Below are 16839 nucleotides of genomic sequence, written 5' to 3' on the forward strand. Positions count from 1 at the left end.
CTTCCCCGGACCTCTCTGGCATCTTAAATAAGTTTATTTCCTTCGTTGCGTCAGAGGACCCATTAATGCCTGAGCATTCATCAACCAAAGAGAAACAAATTAGGTTAACTACGATGGGATGTGTTTTTTTTTACAGTGCGCACAGGCTTTTACATGTATTCATACGCCTCCGAAGAGGGGTTTCTGTGCTGCCCGGTGGCTTATTATGCTGACGCTGCTGCTGCGATCTGTTATTCAGTTAGTCGCTATGACCGATTCATTGTGCCGCGTCCATCTGCTTTTCCATATGCAAACGCCCGGGAGAGCAAACTCTAGGAGCTTTTATCAACGCAAATTTGTGTACTTGACTAAAGCCTGTGTCACTGGGGAGAGGAGCGATTCCTGAGAAAAAAAACATTCTCCCTCGTACTGTCCCTTGGAAAACATACAGGGAGACAAAGTTGCTCCTTAATTTTAATGTACATTGATCATCAGCTGGTGCGAACGCTGATATAGGCTTTATTTGTCAGTTAAAATCATTTTTTAAGGGAGCGATTTTCATCCAACTCCCAGAATTCATCTTCATTATCCGACCGGCTACAGTTGATTAAATCTGCCAGCAACAGTTTTCATTTCACCTGGCAAAACTGATGGCTGCTTGCTAAAAAAATCCCCCCCCCCCCCCCTAAAAAAAAAGGCTGCCTTTGTCTACATCTGTGCGCAATCACGGATCTGTTGTTCCAAAAAAAAAAAAAAGACACCCCAACAACAATGAATTCTGAATCTGCCACCATTGTTATTGGAAATTGGATCCACGCTGAGCTCTAATGGGGGTTTGTCAGGCAACCAGTTTATGAAATTGCACGAACAAACATGCAGGCGCCGGATGAATAGTTTCCTCCGTTTACCTCCCAGTGTGGCCGACAACAGGAAGTGAGTGCCATACTTCCTGATCAAGTTGTCGGCGATGGTCTGGGTGGTGGGCCGGCGGCCCAGGAAACGGATGTTCCTGACGAACTCGGGCGTCAGGGGCAAGGGAGACTCCAGGAAATCCCTCCGTTCAACCGCCAGGTTGTTCACCTTCCATCTCCCAAACTCCCTGCACATGGACAAACAAAAAATCAGACAACATCCGAAGTGGTGATTAGTGAATATGCGTCGTATCAACAGTGCAGTTAGTTAATAAGAATCTCTTAGGGAAGAATATATAAATAATTAGTCAAGAAAGGCGTAATGGAAAATGGGAATTTTAATTAGGAATCGACCGATATGGCCTTTTCAGGGCCGATACCGATTATTACTAATCTAAGAGGCCGATAATCGATATCGGAAACCAATATTTTCCTGCAGTAAAAAAAGTATTCAACATTTTTGACAGTATAAACTCTTGGAATGCCTAAAAGCGTATGTTTAATTCACAGAACCTTGCAACATGACCTGAACCTACAAAGTGCAGGGGGGCTACTGTATCAGCCGCATCATTATTATTAAGTTGAACAAACAAAGAAACTTGGACGGGACATTGATAAAGTCCAGTGAGTCGTGACTGCGGCTATAGCAGAGACAAAGTAACGCATCGTATAATGAAATTATCTTATTGGCAAATCGGCTTTAAACATTGTCGATAACCATAATCGGTCAACCCCTAATTTTAATGATCCATTTTACTTACTGTGCCAAAAATATCCAAACATTTTTGCAATTACATATATTCTGCTTTCTTCCATTTAATATCAAAGTAGGTTGAACAGCTTGGATTTTGACTGACGTTAAAGTAAACTAGCAATTTAAAAACAACGTCTTGGGCTCTGGAAAATATTGATGCTCATTTTGTGCAGTGAAAAAACAAAATCATTAATTGATTGCTCCAAAAAAAACAACAACACGTCATGTCCTTTACCTTCAGTACTACAGTAGAGGACATGAGCCCGACGAGGCATATTCGCCTTCTCTGCATTTTGCACATATATATATATATATATATATATATATATATATATATATATATATATATGGTGACATCATATCGGCACATCCTTTGCGAGAGATAGAGAGACGGGATATGTAATTCATGTCACTCGGTGCTTCTGCGATGCGAGGAATCCCTCGAGCGTGCCGAGAGTCAACTGACGGAAGGAAGAGCGGATGGTGGGAGCAGCGGGAGACAAAAAGAGACCGTCGGCCTGTTCTTGTTCTTCTGTCGACCTCTGACAGCTAATATGCCTGACCTCAACCATGAGTGCAGCTTATACGCTGCGCTTATATGAATCCCTGGTGCGTCATTGATTATAATATGTCTCGATGTAGCCAGACCTCTCTCTCTCTCTCTCTCCCTCCACAGCGCTGCGTCAGCATGTAGCTGCAGCCATTATCATTCTGCTATAGTGTGGGAGGGGGGTGAAAAAAGGTGGTGTTGGGTGGGAGGTGGAATATTGTTCGCTGTTGAAATGGCGAATTTCCGTAGAAGAAGAAAGGGCGAATGTCATCGAATGTGCTCTCCATCAATACTTTGCCATTTTCGTTTCCCCGTAGCTGAAGGGGGAATTTGAAAAAAGTACAACAGGCAAGAAAGGAGAAGAGGAAGTGAATCACGCAGGCCAATGGGAGGCTTATATACCCGCCGCGGCCTATACCTTGGGATGAGTCAGACTTGATTATGTCTGGCCGCGTTCGTACGTGATTAGCAGTGATAAGACATCCCAGGTATGGAAATGAATAACTCGGGAGAACTCTTTGAATACTGCAAGAGAAGGAGGAGCGTCCTTCCCACCGTATCTCCCTCTCACAGCTTTTAAGCCACTGAGCCTTTTTCTACTTTCATGTAAAAAGCACATGCAGTACATTATAGGAGGAAGAAACAGATAAGTCAAACGCAGCGCGTTAAGCTGAACCGCAGCAACAACCTGAGGATGTGAAAGGACGCAGGGCGCGTGTTCGATCAATAGAGACCAAGCTGCCGTTTCCCGCAGTGCATTATTCCTACTGTGTTTGTAAAACACTGGCCCGAGGCGCGGCTCTCCTCTCGAGCTTATATTTCATTTGACAGAGCTTTGACTCACACGGGTTATTCCGCGCACCGGTTCGAGTTCAACCTGTTTTAGTGGACGATTTCCACGTGAAGCGTCCCGCAGTCCCACGCTCACCTCAACGGGGAAGAGCGTACCGTGTATTAAAATGACTCCTTCTTCGTGTTTCTGTTTGTCCGACATTTGGCAAAAAAACTGCTCAAATTGAAGACTTGGGGATATTGAGCCTCGCAGAGGAAGATCTAAAGAAGCCCCCGCAAAGTAAAATAAGTCATCGACGGGAGAGGTAAGCCCAAATATAATCACAGTCTAATGCATTTTATTTCATGTGAGAGATGCACGGTGTTCATATTTCCCACATTTGATTACGAGCATAGCTGCCACGCAACCACAGCGTTTTATTTCGAGCAATAAACTCTGGCGGTCAACGCGCGCCTCCTCCTAGCCAGCGTTTGGAAGCATTCAATCACGTTATGTGAGCGACTTCTCCATCATTTCACAAATTAAAATCGATGGGATTTGTTTGTTGGGTTTCCTCTGTAATATTGACCTCACTGCGTAAAGTGCCTTGAGATGATGTATGCTGTGATTTGGCGCTATACAGAATAAAATTGAATTGAATTGAATCAAGGCTCTGTATCACACCTGTGACCAGGTGTCCTCTATTTTATCGCAGTTCAAGCTAATTTCATTGTTCAAATTAGAACTTTCACTCTCCACTGTTCCATCTGTTTACATGCTCCTGAAGGATCCCGCACTTGACCCTCTTGTTTTCGAGGTTTCAATCTCAAAACTCAAACCTGCTCTACTAAAAAATAGAGGAAAAGTGTTTTCCCAGCGACGTTTCCCAGCTCCTCTTTGGGAGATCCAGAGGTATTCCAAGGTCAGATGAGATTTGCAATGTCTCCTTGGTCTTCTCTGGGGTCTCTTGCCAGTTGGCAAACTTGTGAGCTGCCCGAACGGCCTCAGCCGGGTCCTTTTGACACGAATGAGCAGCAGCCCTATACTCACCCATTTTACTCTGGATGTTTAAGCTCCTTATCCATATCCTTCTTCTAAGTCTTAGCCCATGTCACCCTATGAAGGCAACTCATTTTGTCCACCCTCATCCAGAATCCCATTCTTTAGTTCACTACCCCAAAGCTCATGAAGATTGTTGAGGGTTGGAATATAAACCAACTGGTAAATCAGAAGCTTTGCCCTCCAGCTCAGCTCCCTCTTCCCAACGGGGTGATACCATGCCCAGGGCCGTATCTAGAACGGCGATTGAATTCTTGCCTGTTTTGTTTTGTTGTGCGCATGTTACGGTGGTCTTACAGTCGAGTGCTGTGCTGCGCAGTGTGTAAACCTCACTCGCCAACACATTAGTAGGCATGCTAGCAACTGATATGAGAGTCCTTGCGTTTAGCGTCATTGCTAGTGCATCTGTCTTATGTACCAAATGTTGTGAGTTCTAAGCCACCCCGTGTCATCTTCCCTTCTGTTTGTATGAATGAAGACAAAATTTATTATTGCAATTATTTTGATCGTGTCATTTAACCCAGCCAACATCCAAAATCACACCCATTCTTCCCTGTTTCAATTGCTTGAGAACTGGTCACAAACTCATATCATACCGCATATCAAAACAACGGCAGAATCTGCCAAATTCTTATGGGGGGTGGGGCCTATTTAGGGGGAAAGTCCAGGCGCATTTTTTTAGATGAAAATCACAAACAGAATCGGTGACATTACCGGCTGCACAATGTGTTTGACAATCCTTCCGAGAGTACTGACGCAGCGATGAAATGGTATAAAGCCCAGACGGGCTTTTATCAACAGGGATTAACATTGCTTTTAGTTAAAAATATAGAGAAGACTTGGTTTAAGAAATGGATGTTTTAGGGCCTTTAAACCCAGATGGGGGAATTCCTGAACTCTGTGCTCCCTCCCGAGAACATATTTTCGGTAAAACGAGCCATTTCGACCTTGCGTATTTTTGATCTTGCGTTGCCTCAGTCGGTTTGACCGTTGGTACTTTTATCCAGATATGACGGCAGGTTACCAGTAGTCAGAGTGCAACTCCTGATCTCTCCTCCTCAGAGTACTTTCATCAAAATTACTCAAATTTTTCTTTGGCATCGCAGCTCTTACTATGTGTATGTGCTGGCAAGCAAGTGGAAATTACTGGCAACTGTGTTCGTGTGTGTGTGTGTGTGTGTGTGTGTGTTACAGACGCTGCTGATTTAGTTTCATCTTTAATGATTAACTTTGCACTCATGAGGCTTGTTCAAAGCTTTTCAATGATTAGTGTCTCATCAAAACTGAAACGATAAAATGAAGTCAATACGAGTAATGTTGATCACAGAAAGAAAGTTTTTGCAGACATACAGTACTTTTTATTCCAGCTCCTGCTGTCGTTAACGCAGTATTATGTTGACCAGACAGACAAAAATAGTTGATTTATTCATTTCAAAATCATAAATGTGTAATGATATATTATTGATAAAAACACCTTTAACTGTATAGCAAATGAAAAAGACAAGACAACAATCTCACAAGATAAAAACAGCAGAGATATAAATACAAACAGAACATAGGACATGATAAAATGGAGTGAATAATAAAAACAAGTAAAAATAGATTTGAGAATTGTTCAAATGAAGTTACTGAGTTAGTTTTTTTCAACTAAAGTTCCTCTGGTAGGAAGTTCCATAGCACCAGGGCTCTGACAAAAAAGTGCACTTTTTCCTTCAGTTACAAGTAGAACTGCTGGGACAATGAGGAGGATTCTTACTGAGGAACGCAATAGGCTCATAAAGCAAGAAAATCCGTACTTCAAGTATTAGCAAGCACATGTCGGCCTTTAAAAGTAAGAAGTAAACGTGTTGACACGATGTGGTCTTGATACGATTGTGTCTCTTAGAGTTTGTATAGAAGTTTGGTAGAAGGGTTGTAGAACAAGCTAGGGATGATACAGCTTTTGCCTCGTGTACAAAGAGTCAGGAAGATCCTGTTGGCTGCCGAGCTACCGCTGACCTCACTGGTTTGTGACAGTCGATTGCACATATTATTTCCACCCATGTACAGTAGTCGTTGTGTGTGGATTGACAACGTAATTGCATTTTTAATTGGCCACAATGAATCCCTGGCCGATCAGGATCACAATCCACCGCCGGTGCATCTTGGGAGCATTTAGACCTGGAACTTTTCACGTGGCCCACCTCTGTCCAATTGCAGTCCGGTCAAACAGAAAGCACTGTAATGTAACATGTGATAATACTTTTTTCAGGGGTCATTTACAAGGCTATCGCGGTCGACTGAATCAAAAGCCGGACTCGAAATAAAGCGAAGGCCAGCCCCGAGAAGCAGAAGTGAGGAGTAGGTCGTTAGTTATTTTAATAAACACGGGCAATGAGCTCTGCTAAGCACAGAATCCTGATGGAGATTTCTGGTAAAAGTTATTCTATGCATATGTCGGGTCTACCTCGCTCAACCAGCTGCCTTTGTCGTTCGACTCCGGAATTGGTAGAATGCTAAGCTATTGAATTCAATGATTTTTTCAGTAATTAAACTGGATCACTTTTTCCCCGGCATATGCCGTATTCGTCCTTTATAGTTTCTAAAGAGTTTATAAAAGTGTACAGTAACACTGACATCTCATATTTGGAGACATAACGGACGTGTAAACCCATGGGATGAGTTGCTTTCTCTTTGATTCCCAGAAAAGTTGTTTACTTCTTCTACATGTCTACAAAAAACCAATAGCTGCTGCCGCTGCCCTTCATCAAATATTTTGTTAGCAAAGGAATGAGTTCTTTCATGTACTTGTACAAATGTCATTAGTGAAGCATTGCTGCCCGTTTCCTTTTTTCACCAACAGGGAGATTGCGTAAGAAAACACGTAGATAAAGACGTTTTATTTGTTTGGGCTGGTGTTGACATAAATTCATTACATACAGAAACAAAGAAAAAATCTGACATGAAGCGAGACAAGCCACCTACAGAGAAATGACCTATTTTAACTAGAACTAATTAAATGTGTTCTTTCAAAAATAAAGATACACTTTGAAGACCAAAACAATTTTTTGATGTTAGAAAATAAATAAAAGCGCAACTCTGATGTGAGGCCGGCAGCGGGAGTGTATTCATTTTTTTAAAAGAACCCCCCCCCTCACCGCCATCCAAAATTCTTGCACACCAATGTATTTATAAAGAGACAGTTGTGAAGTCACAGACAAAATATAACAGCTGCAATTATAACAGATCGGCTGTGATTACTTTAAAATTTCTCGGGGAGGATACAAGAGTGCGTTGCCAATTTTCGCTATCCACCTGGCACCGCGTCCAATTTACTCACATAATCATGCGTGTATGAGAAGAAAGCATCGGAAAAGAATGTTCCTCAAAGTTCCGTCTTCCTTAGACAGCGCTATGTTCATTTCAAGTTCTGTTTGAATGCCACAAAGTAGCCGTGTAGAAATGGATATGATTGTCTTGACTGATGGCTCATTTTTCCTCCGATTTCATTGTGTGGCAGGACGCGAACATACACTCTGAGAATTTATGTGAACTGCTCCGTCAATTTAGTCAAACGTTGCACCTTTTTTTCTCTCTCTCTCTCTCCAATCTAAAAGGCTTGACTGGTGTAATCAGAACGGGGTTGAACAACCTTGGCCGCTGATGATGGATGGGGGGAGTTTGGCCTTTTGAAAGGGTATATATCACATTAAACCGGGAGTAATGAGGAAAGCTCAAACAACCAGATGTTTGACTGATACGAAGTGTATATTCTAAATGCTCAGAAGAAGCTGTGGTGGCAAAGATTTGGCAAACTCCCCCCCCCCCCCTTTTTTTTGGTCATATATCATCGAGGAACGAGACGCCGACGAACACAGCGTTGAGCAGAAACCGCGCGGGGACGTAAACATAATGATGTTTAATGGATGCGTGGTACCCGTTGACCTTTTTTGCCGACGCAGCAGTATTTTGAGACAAAGCCTTTGACTAATCTCTTGCTCAGATGTATCTAGTGTAGCTATTAATCTTAACCTCATTCCATGCCATACAAATAAATGACCTCTTCAAATGGGACACCGTGTCTCTCGAGTTCCACTTTGCAGCATGAAAGCGCTAGTTCAGAGCCTCGGCACGTTCAGTGGAAGGAGGGGAGGGAGGGGAGAGGCTGCCGAGAACAGGTATAGAGAAAGACTATTCGCAAAATCCCCGCTTTCGTTCGTTTCCCCAGTTATCGTTGACTGTGATAAGCAAGCCCCGTCTTATCTTAAACCCCCAATAGGCCAAATGGTTCATCCTGCAGGGAGGAGGAGGAGGAGGAGGAGGAAATGAAATGGGGTTTCACCACAGAGTTGATATTTTTTCGGGGCTGCAATCCTCCCTACAAACCGGCTAAGTCATTTTTTATTATCAATTTCATTCGCACACCTTTTTCGCAAGAGGCACTTCTCTATCATCAGTTTAACTCTTTGGACGCATCCGTTGCCAAGTTGTTAAAGAGTTGTTGATTTTTTTCTTCTCAGAATCCAAGGAGGCGGCTGCTTCATCATCATGGTTTGCATCTACATCACACAATATTCCTCTATACACAAGAGCATTTGTTGTCTTTACTCCACAGTATTTAGTAGATAGCTATTGTTACTACTAGTTTAACACTATGCGTTTAAAATGCAGTATGTTGTTAAGATAAATCCCTCAAAATACAGTGTCTAGTTGAGAACACTCGTCGTTTTCCCCATTCAATGATGGTTACACCAAAATACTCTAAATGTTAAGGTCCAACGAGGTAAAATGAAGGCTATAGAGAAATCTGAATTTTGTTTTCAACAAAACTTCCTTTCCTTTCTTTCCTGCCCCATTAGTCATCTCACAACTCCCCCCCAGATTTATCTTGTGACCCTTTGGAGTGTGGCCAACCCCTGAAGTTGTGACCTGCTCGAACCAAACACCGTAGTGAATATAAAGTAGTTAACACGAGCTACATCTCAAACAACACTAAAATGCCGGTTCGGTCAGCCCCAGACACTCTTTTTGTACAAACAAGGCTCTAACTTTTGACACTATTTAGCCAATAATATGCGATTTGAATTGCTTGCTTGTGAATTGCTGGTTGGAGAATTTTTTTAGGTACCTGTAATGGTACGTTGACTGGAGTTAAGGATAGGAGTAGCTATCTAGCAATCCTACTTTTGATATTATATGTATCCACATTTATATGACTGAAATGGCCTGAGGTTTAAGCAGTTTGACGAGTTTAGGGAATTTTCAACTCATGATGAATTCTAATTCCATAAAAAAAGAAAAGAAATCACACACATTATCCAAATGCAATATGTTCAGAATGCGGCCAAATATATGTAAACACTCCTGCTTCCACCCCGGTGGATATGGCAGCTTTCCCCTTGGCAATGTGAGCTGTGGGCAGGTGGCTGAGGCGGAAGGCCCACATTGTGTTTGCATTGGAAGCATTGGGTATGCTCTCCAATACCCAAAACACACACACTCTCACACACACACACACACACACAAAGACTGAGAGAGAGAGAAAAACCCTCTCTCATTTCCTTCAGAGTTCTTGTTAAAAATTCTTTCAAATTCAATCAGTGTGAAAGACGGGAAATTGAGTGGAGGGGGGCAACACCGTGTGAATTCATTACCGCCTCGTTTGCTGAGGTGGCTCGAACACTGTACGTCAGAGGAGCAATCCTGGTAATTCATCTTCCCCCCGTCGTTGAGCATTTATTAGGATTTCGAGTCGGAGATCTGGACTGCGCGCGCACGAGGAAGACCGGACCAGAAAACAATGCCGTCACTTTTAATCACATCCACCTTGTGATGTTGCCTCTCAACCCCCCAAAGAACGGGCCTGTCAAAGAATTATCATTTACAACAAATACATGAGCTCCAGATTTATTTGCCCCATCACACTTGTTGGATTTTCTCAACGCCCACGGACACGTATTGATGTGAGCTGCTCTCGCTTTAACAGAAAATTGCAACTTGTTGTATTACAGAAACTGCTGAGACAATGAGATTTTTAGTGCAACTGTCTCCAAAGTCCGTGGGATTTACTCTCTTGGGGCCCATGTATGTACTGCATGTGCAAAATTTTTATCTCTATCCGTGCAGCAGTTATTCAGATATATCAGTGCAGACCAAAGCGGTGGACTTGAGCTGCTGTCAGACCCAACGTTGTCATCCATCCTTGCTGCTCGTGTGGCAAAAAAACATAACGAGGCTTTCCTCCATTACGGTGGAATCATCACCTCCTATTTTTCACTTCAATGAGCTTTACTGAGTACTGCACGGTGGCGTCGTGGTTAGCACTTTCGCCTCACAGCAAGAAGGTTCTGGGTTCGAATCCCGGTTCAAACCAACCAGGGCCTTTCTGTGTGGAGTTTGCATGTTCTCCCCGTGTATGCATGGGTTCTCTCCGGGTTCTCCGGCTTCCTCCCACAGTCCAAAGACATGCAGACCTAAATTGACTGTAGGTGTGAATGTGAGAGTGAATGGTTGTCTGTCTCTGTGGCCCTGCGATAGGCTGGCGACCTGTCCAGGGTGTACCCCGCTTGCCCAATGTCAGCTGGGATTGGCTCCAGCCCCCCTTAAATGGATAGGATGGATGGATGGAGCTTTACTGAATCATACTTCCTGGAGACGGCTCAACTAGAGAGAGTTGCCTGCAGCGTGAACAACTTGAATACAAGTGAGAACTAAAGTTTTTTAAAAACGAGCAATGAATTGGGGCCTTGCTTAGGGTGGAATATCTATGACTACCAAAAATAAAGAAGAGATTTTGAAATCCCGACAAAGGGAAAGCATCTACTACAGTATGTTTGTTCACCACATGGAGCAACTCGGAGTTGCCAAAACCTCACGGGGGAATTTCAGGAGACGAGACCAGACAGGGAACATCCGCAGGACTCGAGCAGCTGGAAGTTGAGAAGCAGCGCTGAGGGAGTCGAGCTCTAAAATGCTCACTTCAACCCCCGTCGGAGGTCACCTGCTGATCCCCCCCCGAGGTTTGGGAAAAAAATCTGCTGTTGTTCACTGTTATTTGAAGCGACTCTCACATCAAACAGTGAGTGAGCTACTTTTCTGTTGATCCAGTTAAACTCTGTTCTCCGGTTTGCAGAATTATCTAAGTCCGAATTGTTTTAATTCACTTTTTCTTGATGCTATAACTGACTCACTGATACTGTCCCTACAGTTGTTGTCATTATTATCATTTATTTTTTTGGTGACTGTGGTGTTCCAGCGGGTCGTCCACTAACCACAGTGTCGGTGGCTTGATTTTCCCATTGTCTTTGGCTGGAAACTATACCCTTTCCCATCAGAGTGTGAATGACGTCTGATAGAAAAGTGCTGCCTATAGAAGCGCAGTATGTCTGTGTGAATGGGTGAATCTGACTATGCATTTAAAAACAGTCCATTTACCATTTAAAGTATACAGCGATATTTGTTGATAGCAGTTTTCTGCAAAACTGCTGTGGAAGTTTTCTCCAGGAATGATTGCCTGAAGTCAAGTTAAAAGTTCCAGTTTGTCAGAAATTGCAGCTGGAACGCCCCTCCGAGTTGGAAGGTTGGAAAAAAGTCCCTTCCTGGTTCTGAGGTATAATGGAACGCAGGGTCAGTGCCACAGAGCATTTATACTTTCTCCTGTTGGCACACGAGGGTTAGAGCTTGATGAGGAAATTTGGGGATGTCTGTCGCAGAAGCATCGCACAGCAGGAGTTTGCCCACCCCCCATACAGAAGATATGCAACAATGCAATAAAACAACCCTTCTGAATTTTTTATGAGCCAGCTCCAGGTTTGAGTTTCCCCCAGAAGGATCACCAGACACCACATGTCTCCCCACCAGCATCGGCGTGTCGAACGGGAGCCATCATTTGCAACAGAAGCTACATCCCACAGCTGCGTCCCTCTTGGTCTCTCCTCAAATTCCTTTCTCAAAATCGAACGGGACCGAATCCAAGTAAAATTCGATTTAGTGAGATTTACGGCCTATTTACCTTTGAAGGTTAGTTTTTTCCCTTTTCTAATATCATCCCTATTTATCAATGCCACCGTCGTGGTAATCCGGAGGGCCTCAAACGCAACCTCGCAGCCGACAGCGGCCCTCCCAGGGGGATTCTGTGATAATGCAGAGTAATAAGTGCTAAGAGCTCGCTAATCACTTGGCCACATGATAAGACTATTAATCTCGCCGCTCGTGCAGCAACCGACCGCTGCCAGAGAAGGAAATAATAAAAAATAAAAAAACCTCCAACACGCCAGCGGCTCGCTGAAGCCATAAAGCATCCACAGACGTCAGGAACCCTGTCCGTCTACTCCCAGAAAAGCCTGAATGACATCCTCCAGGACGACATCCTCCAGGACGACATCCTCTATGACGACATCCTCCAGGACGACATCCTCCAGGACGACATCCTCCATGACGCCATCCTCCATGACGACATCCTCCAGGATGACATCCTCCAGGACGACATCCTCCATGACGACATCCTCCATGACGACATCCTCCAGGACGACATCCTCCAGGACGACATCCTCCAGGACGACATCCTCCATGACGCCATCCTCCATGACGACATCCTCCAGGACGACATCCTCCAGGACGACATCCTCCAGGACGACATCCTCCAGGACGACATCATCGATGACGACATCCTCCATGACGCCTTCCTCCATGACGACATCATCGATGACGACATCCTCCATGACGCCATCCTCCATGACGACATCATCGATGACGACATCCTCTATGAAGACATCCTCCATGAAGACATCTTCCCGGACGACATGACATCCTCCATGACGACATCATCCATGACGACATCCTCCTGGACGACATCCTCCATGACGACATCCTCCATGACGACATCCTCCATGAAGACATCTTCCCGGACGACATGACATCCTCCATGACGACATGATTCCCGGAGGACACAACATGCTCCATGACGACATAATTCCCGGACGACACAACATGCTCCCGGACGACATCCTCCCGGACGACATGCTCCCGGACGACATGCTCCCGGACGACATGACATCCTCCATGACGACATGATTCCCGGACGACACAACATGCTCCCGGACGACATCCTCCCGGGACAAATCATCCACTTCTTTAACATCCGTTTGCTAACAACACACATTTCACTCCACCACCTGATCAGCTGACGTTCCCGGGTGTTCTGCACGGCGGCAGGGTCGGGATAAAGGCTCCCGAGGCTGACGGCAACATGTCCGCGCGTCGTGATTCTGTCGGAGGCACGTGCCAGACATCTTGCGGACGCTGGCTGTGAGAGGAACCTTTCTGCATGACACCACACAGGCCAACCGTGACGCTGTCTGCCTGCTAAGCAGCCGTGAATGTGCTTTTTCGCGTGGAGGCACAACCTCCAAGCGAAGTTTTCTCCCCTTACATTATTTTGATGTTACAATAAAAAAAGCAAATGCACCTGTGCATTGTCATAGTGTAATTAAAGGCAGAGAAAAAAAAAGAAATGTCCTCCGAGTGACCTCGCCCTCCTCTGTAATCTTCCCCTCTCGCCCCTGAACCGACACATCACATGTTGCACTTTGCAGGTTGAGTAAAGTTCACCGCCCTTCGCCTCGTCAACGCTCTCATTTAATTCAACGTCGCCGGATTTGAGTGCGGAGCGTTTTCATTACAAGCGGTGTAATTTTCATCCGAGCACTTTAATAAGAGGTCAGGTGAGGATTTGTACAAATTTTGGGCCGAGGTTGCTGATATTCATGGCTGACATTAATTATGAAGAACTCTTGTTCTCCAAATCTGGGCTACATTATTTTCTCTCTCTCTCTCTCTCTCTCTCTCGCTTAGAATTTCGATATATATGCAGCATATATGTATCGCGTACATGCAGAATTAATGGCAACACGCAGGGTTTCTCTCTTTCCACATGAATGAGTGATGTGGAATCTTTGAATCCACCCTTAAAAACATCTTTCAGTATAATATTTTACCCTAAAGCAAAAAAAGAGGACCACACAATGAAAGTAATGCTCTGAAATGACAGAAGAACGACAGGTGACAGGCGTTTGCCAGATCAAACCATGGACCTGTTAACCCCTTTTCATCCCGCAGCCACGCCTCACCTGTAGATCTTGTATCTGGTGGAGAAGCCTTGTCGGTTCTTCTCCACGAAGTCGATGTACTCCGGCGAGTGGTGGAAGGGCCCCTTGTCGGACAGGAGCCAGTCCAGGGGGCCCCCGGGCTTGTCATTGGGGAGGCCGGATGTCGCCGCCGCTGCCGTGGCCACGGGCCGCAAACACACCCAGCAGTGAAGGCTGAGGCTGACGACGCCCCATAGAGCCATCAGAGATGGGAGGGAGCGAGGGGGGGAGGGGGGGGGGTGGCGGCGGCGGTGGAGAGGATGGGGGAGGGTGGAAGGCGGCGTTCAGCGGCCAAAGCCACTGGTCATTAGCTGGCTCCTCCACTGGGATGACCGGGGGACCTGCATCACCTGAATGCCCCCCGAACGCCTGAAGAAGAACACAAACACAAGGCTGAGGATTAGAAAACGCCCACAACCAGCGATGGTGACGGACAGCAACACAATACAGACTGGAAGAAAAATAAAGAAAATCCTTCCACAATATTTCGAACAGTAACATCTCCAGGTGGCAACAGATGTAGATGCTCGGATTTTCAGTTGTTTGAAGTGATTCCAATGTTTAATGTTGTCATTCTTTATATTTCTATTATTTATATTTGTATAGTTTTTTTCTGTTCTTTTATTCCCTGATGCCTGCTGCTGTAACACGGGAGTTTTCCTGGTTTGAGATAAATAAGGGACATCAATCAATCTATCTAACTATCTACAGTATTTATCAATATATCTATCTATATATTTACAGTATTCATATCTATCTATCTACAGTATGTATCTATCTACAGTATCTATATCTATTTATCTATCTACAGTATCTGTATATATCTACAGTATCTATATCTATTTATCTATCTACAGTATCTATATATCTACAGTATCTATATATCTACAGTATCTATATCTATTTATCTATCTAAAGTATCTATATATCTACAGTATCTATATCTATTTATCTATCTACAGTATCTATATATCTACAGTATCTATATATCTACAGTATCTATATCTATTTATCTATCTACAGTATCTATATCTATCTATTGATAATGAATTGGCAATCTATAGAAGTACTTTCAGTACATTGTACATTGCATATTATTTATGTGTCATGTGCTATGAATATATTTTCCTTGTGGGAGAAAGAACAGCTAACCTCCCTTGTTTTTAGAAGATAATATTTCCCCTATTGTTATCATTCATTGCTTCCTCTGAGTGGATATTTCCTCATAGTCAACAGAGGAACTTGGTTGTGATTTGAGGATGAAACTTTTGCACTTTTCTCGCGGAAATGTTGTGGCCCCTCGCTTTGTGATTCGCAAGTTATGATTCTGATTGTGAATTCGTCCCTTTAACCGGGCTAATGAATAGTTGAAGTACTCGTCGCACTTCAACTGCCGGCGCGCTGCAGCGCCGCTACAGATCTATCAAGGGTCGTACCCACGTGAGGACGAGATGCAGCGAAGTGCACACGGACACTTTTGTTGATAATACCTTTTTTTTTAAGTCTCTGCTGCTGTGTTTTCTATCAGACTACCTGCTGTTCACACTGTCGTCTGGGGCTCGCGTACGTCTCCATCACCACCCCGAGCCCTGTCAATCATCTCCCCCGCGTTGACACACTCCTTTGCTCTGTGTGTGTGTGTGTGTGTGTGTGTGTGTTTATGGGGTGCAAGGGGGGTTTGAGTCCCATTACAGTATTCCGATGACAATCTGTCAAGTTAACTCAGCCATATGACTGTATGTGTGTGTGTGTGTGTGTGTGTGTGTGTGTGTGTGTGTGTGTGTGTGTGTGTGGGTTTAAAAAAAAAAACCCCGCTCCTCTCAGACAACACAGCAGCCGACAGCATCTGGAGGTGGATGTGGAGCCAAGACACATTGGAAAATGTAATGTTATACACTCACTATTCGTTAAACCGCAGACAGACGCAGACATACGAGTTGATTAACGAAAGGTTGAGCACGTGGGCGGACTTTTAATTTCCCCCGCGTTTTGATAAGATACGATTTAGCAGGCGATATGAAAAAAAGGGGGTTCCAGTCCGACGTCTCGTGTCGTCGCCCCCCAGCCGCGGTCCCGTCCAACCCCGGGTCCGTGTGTGTGAGTGTGTGTGTGTGTGTGTGTGTGTGTGTGTGTGTGTGTGTGAGAGAGAGCGTGTGTGTGTGTGTGTGTGTGTGTGAGAGAGCGTGTGTGTGTGTGTGTGTGTGTGTGTGAGTGTGTGTGAACGAGTTAGTTTCCAATTAATTGAAAATGTGTGTGATAATCTAACGATCATAAATCATTTGAGAAAAACATGCAGCATTCACGAGAGCTGTTTCCAAATCCACGACAAAACTGTCAGAGCAGATTTTTTCAGTCGAAGCGTCAAATCTCAAATCTCAAGTCTTTGTCAAATATTGGGGGCGTTTAGAAAGCGTTTTTTCATTTCGGGGCTATTCAAGGTCTTCTTCCACATTGTAAAAAGAAATGTTTTTAATTGAGTCTTGAGACTGGACTCGAGTCTTTTACGCTTCTGAGTCTCGAGTCACGTTTTCCCCCGAGCGGTCGAGTGCAGACGGGAGAGTCTCGAATCCTAATTGCTGCGACTGGGAACGGACCCCGACACTGTTCAAACCCACAAAGAGCAGAACTAGCTCCCACATAGACACAGAACGGAGACGCTGTCAAGAGGGAGCAAAGACAAGGAAGGAGGA

General features: G+C 44.5%; 1 protein-coding gene across 1 annotated transcript in view; it reads right to left on the reverse strand.

The window, feature by feature from the left end:
- LOC118318738 (BMP/retinoic acid-inducible neural-specific protein 3-like) overlaps positions 1-16839 on the reverse strand; it is a 48412-nt gene that overhangs the window by 18144 nt on the left and 13429 nt on the right. Inside the window, exons 2-3 of the mRNA XM_047337003.1 lie at positions 14132-14518; positions 888-1078 (exon numbers count right to left, since the gene is read on the reverse strand). Coding sequence (XP_047192959.1) covers positions 888-1078; positions 14132-14352 — 412 coding nt within the window. The 5' untranslated portion in view covers positions 14353-14518. The remainder of the gene's footprint in view (positions 1-887; positions 1079-14131; positions 14519-16839) is intronic.

Source organism: Scophthalmus maximus, chromosome 13 (assembly GCF_022379125.1).
Source record: "Scophthalmus maximus strain ysfricsl-2021 chromosome 13, ASM2237912v1, whole genome shotgun sequence".
In the NCBI taxonomy this organism is placed as follows: Eukaryota; Metazoa; Chordata; class Actinopteri; order Pleuronectiformes; family Scophthalmidae; genus Scophthalmus; species Scophthalmus maximus.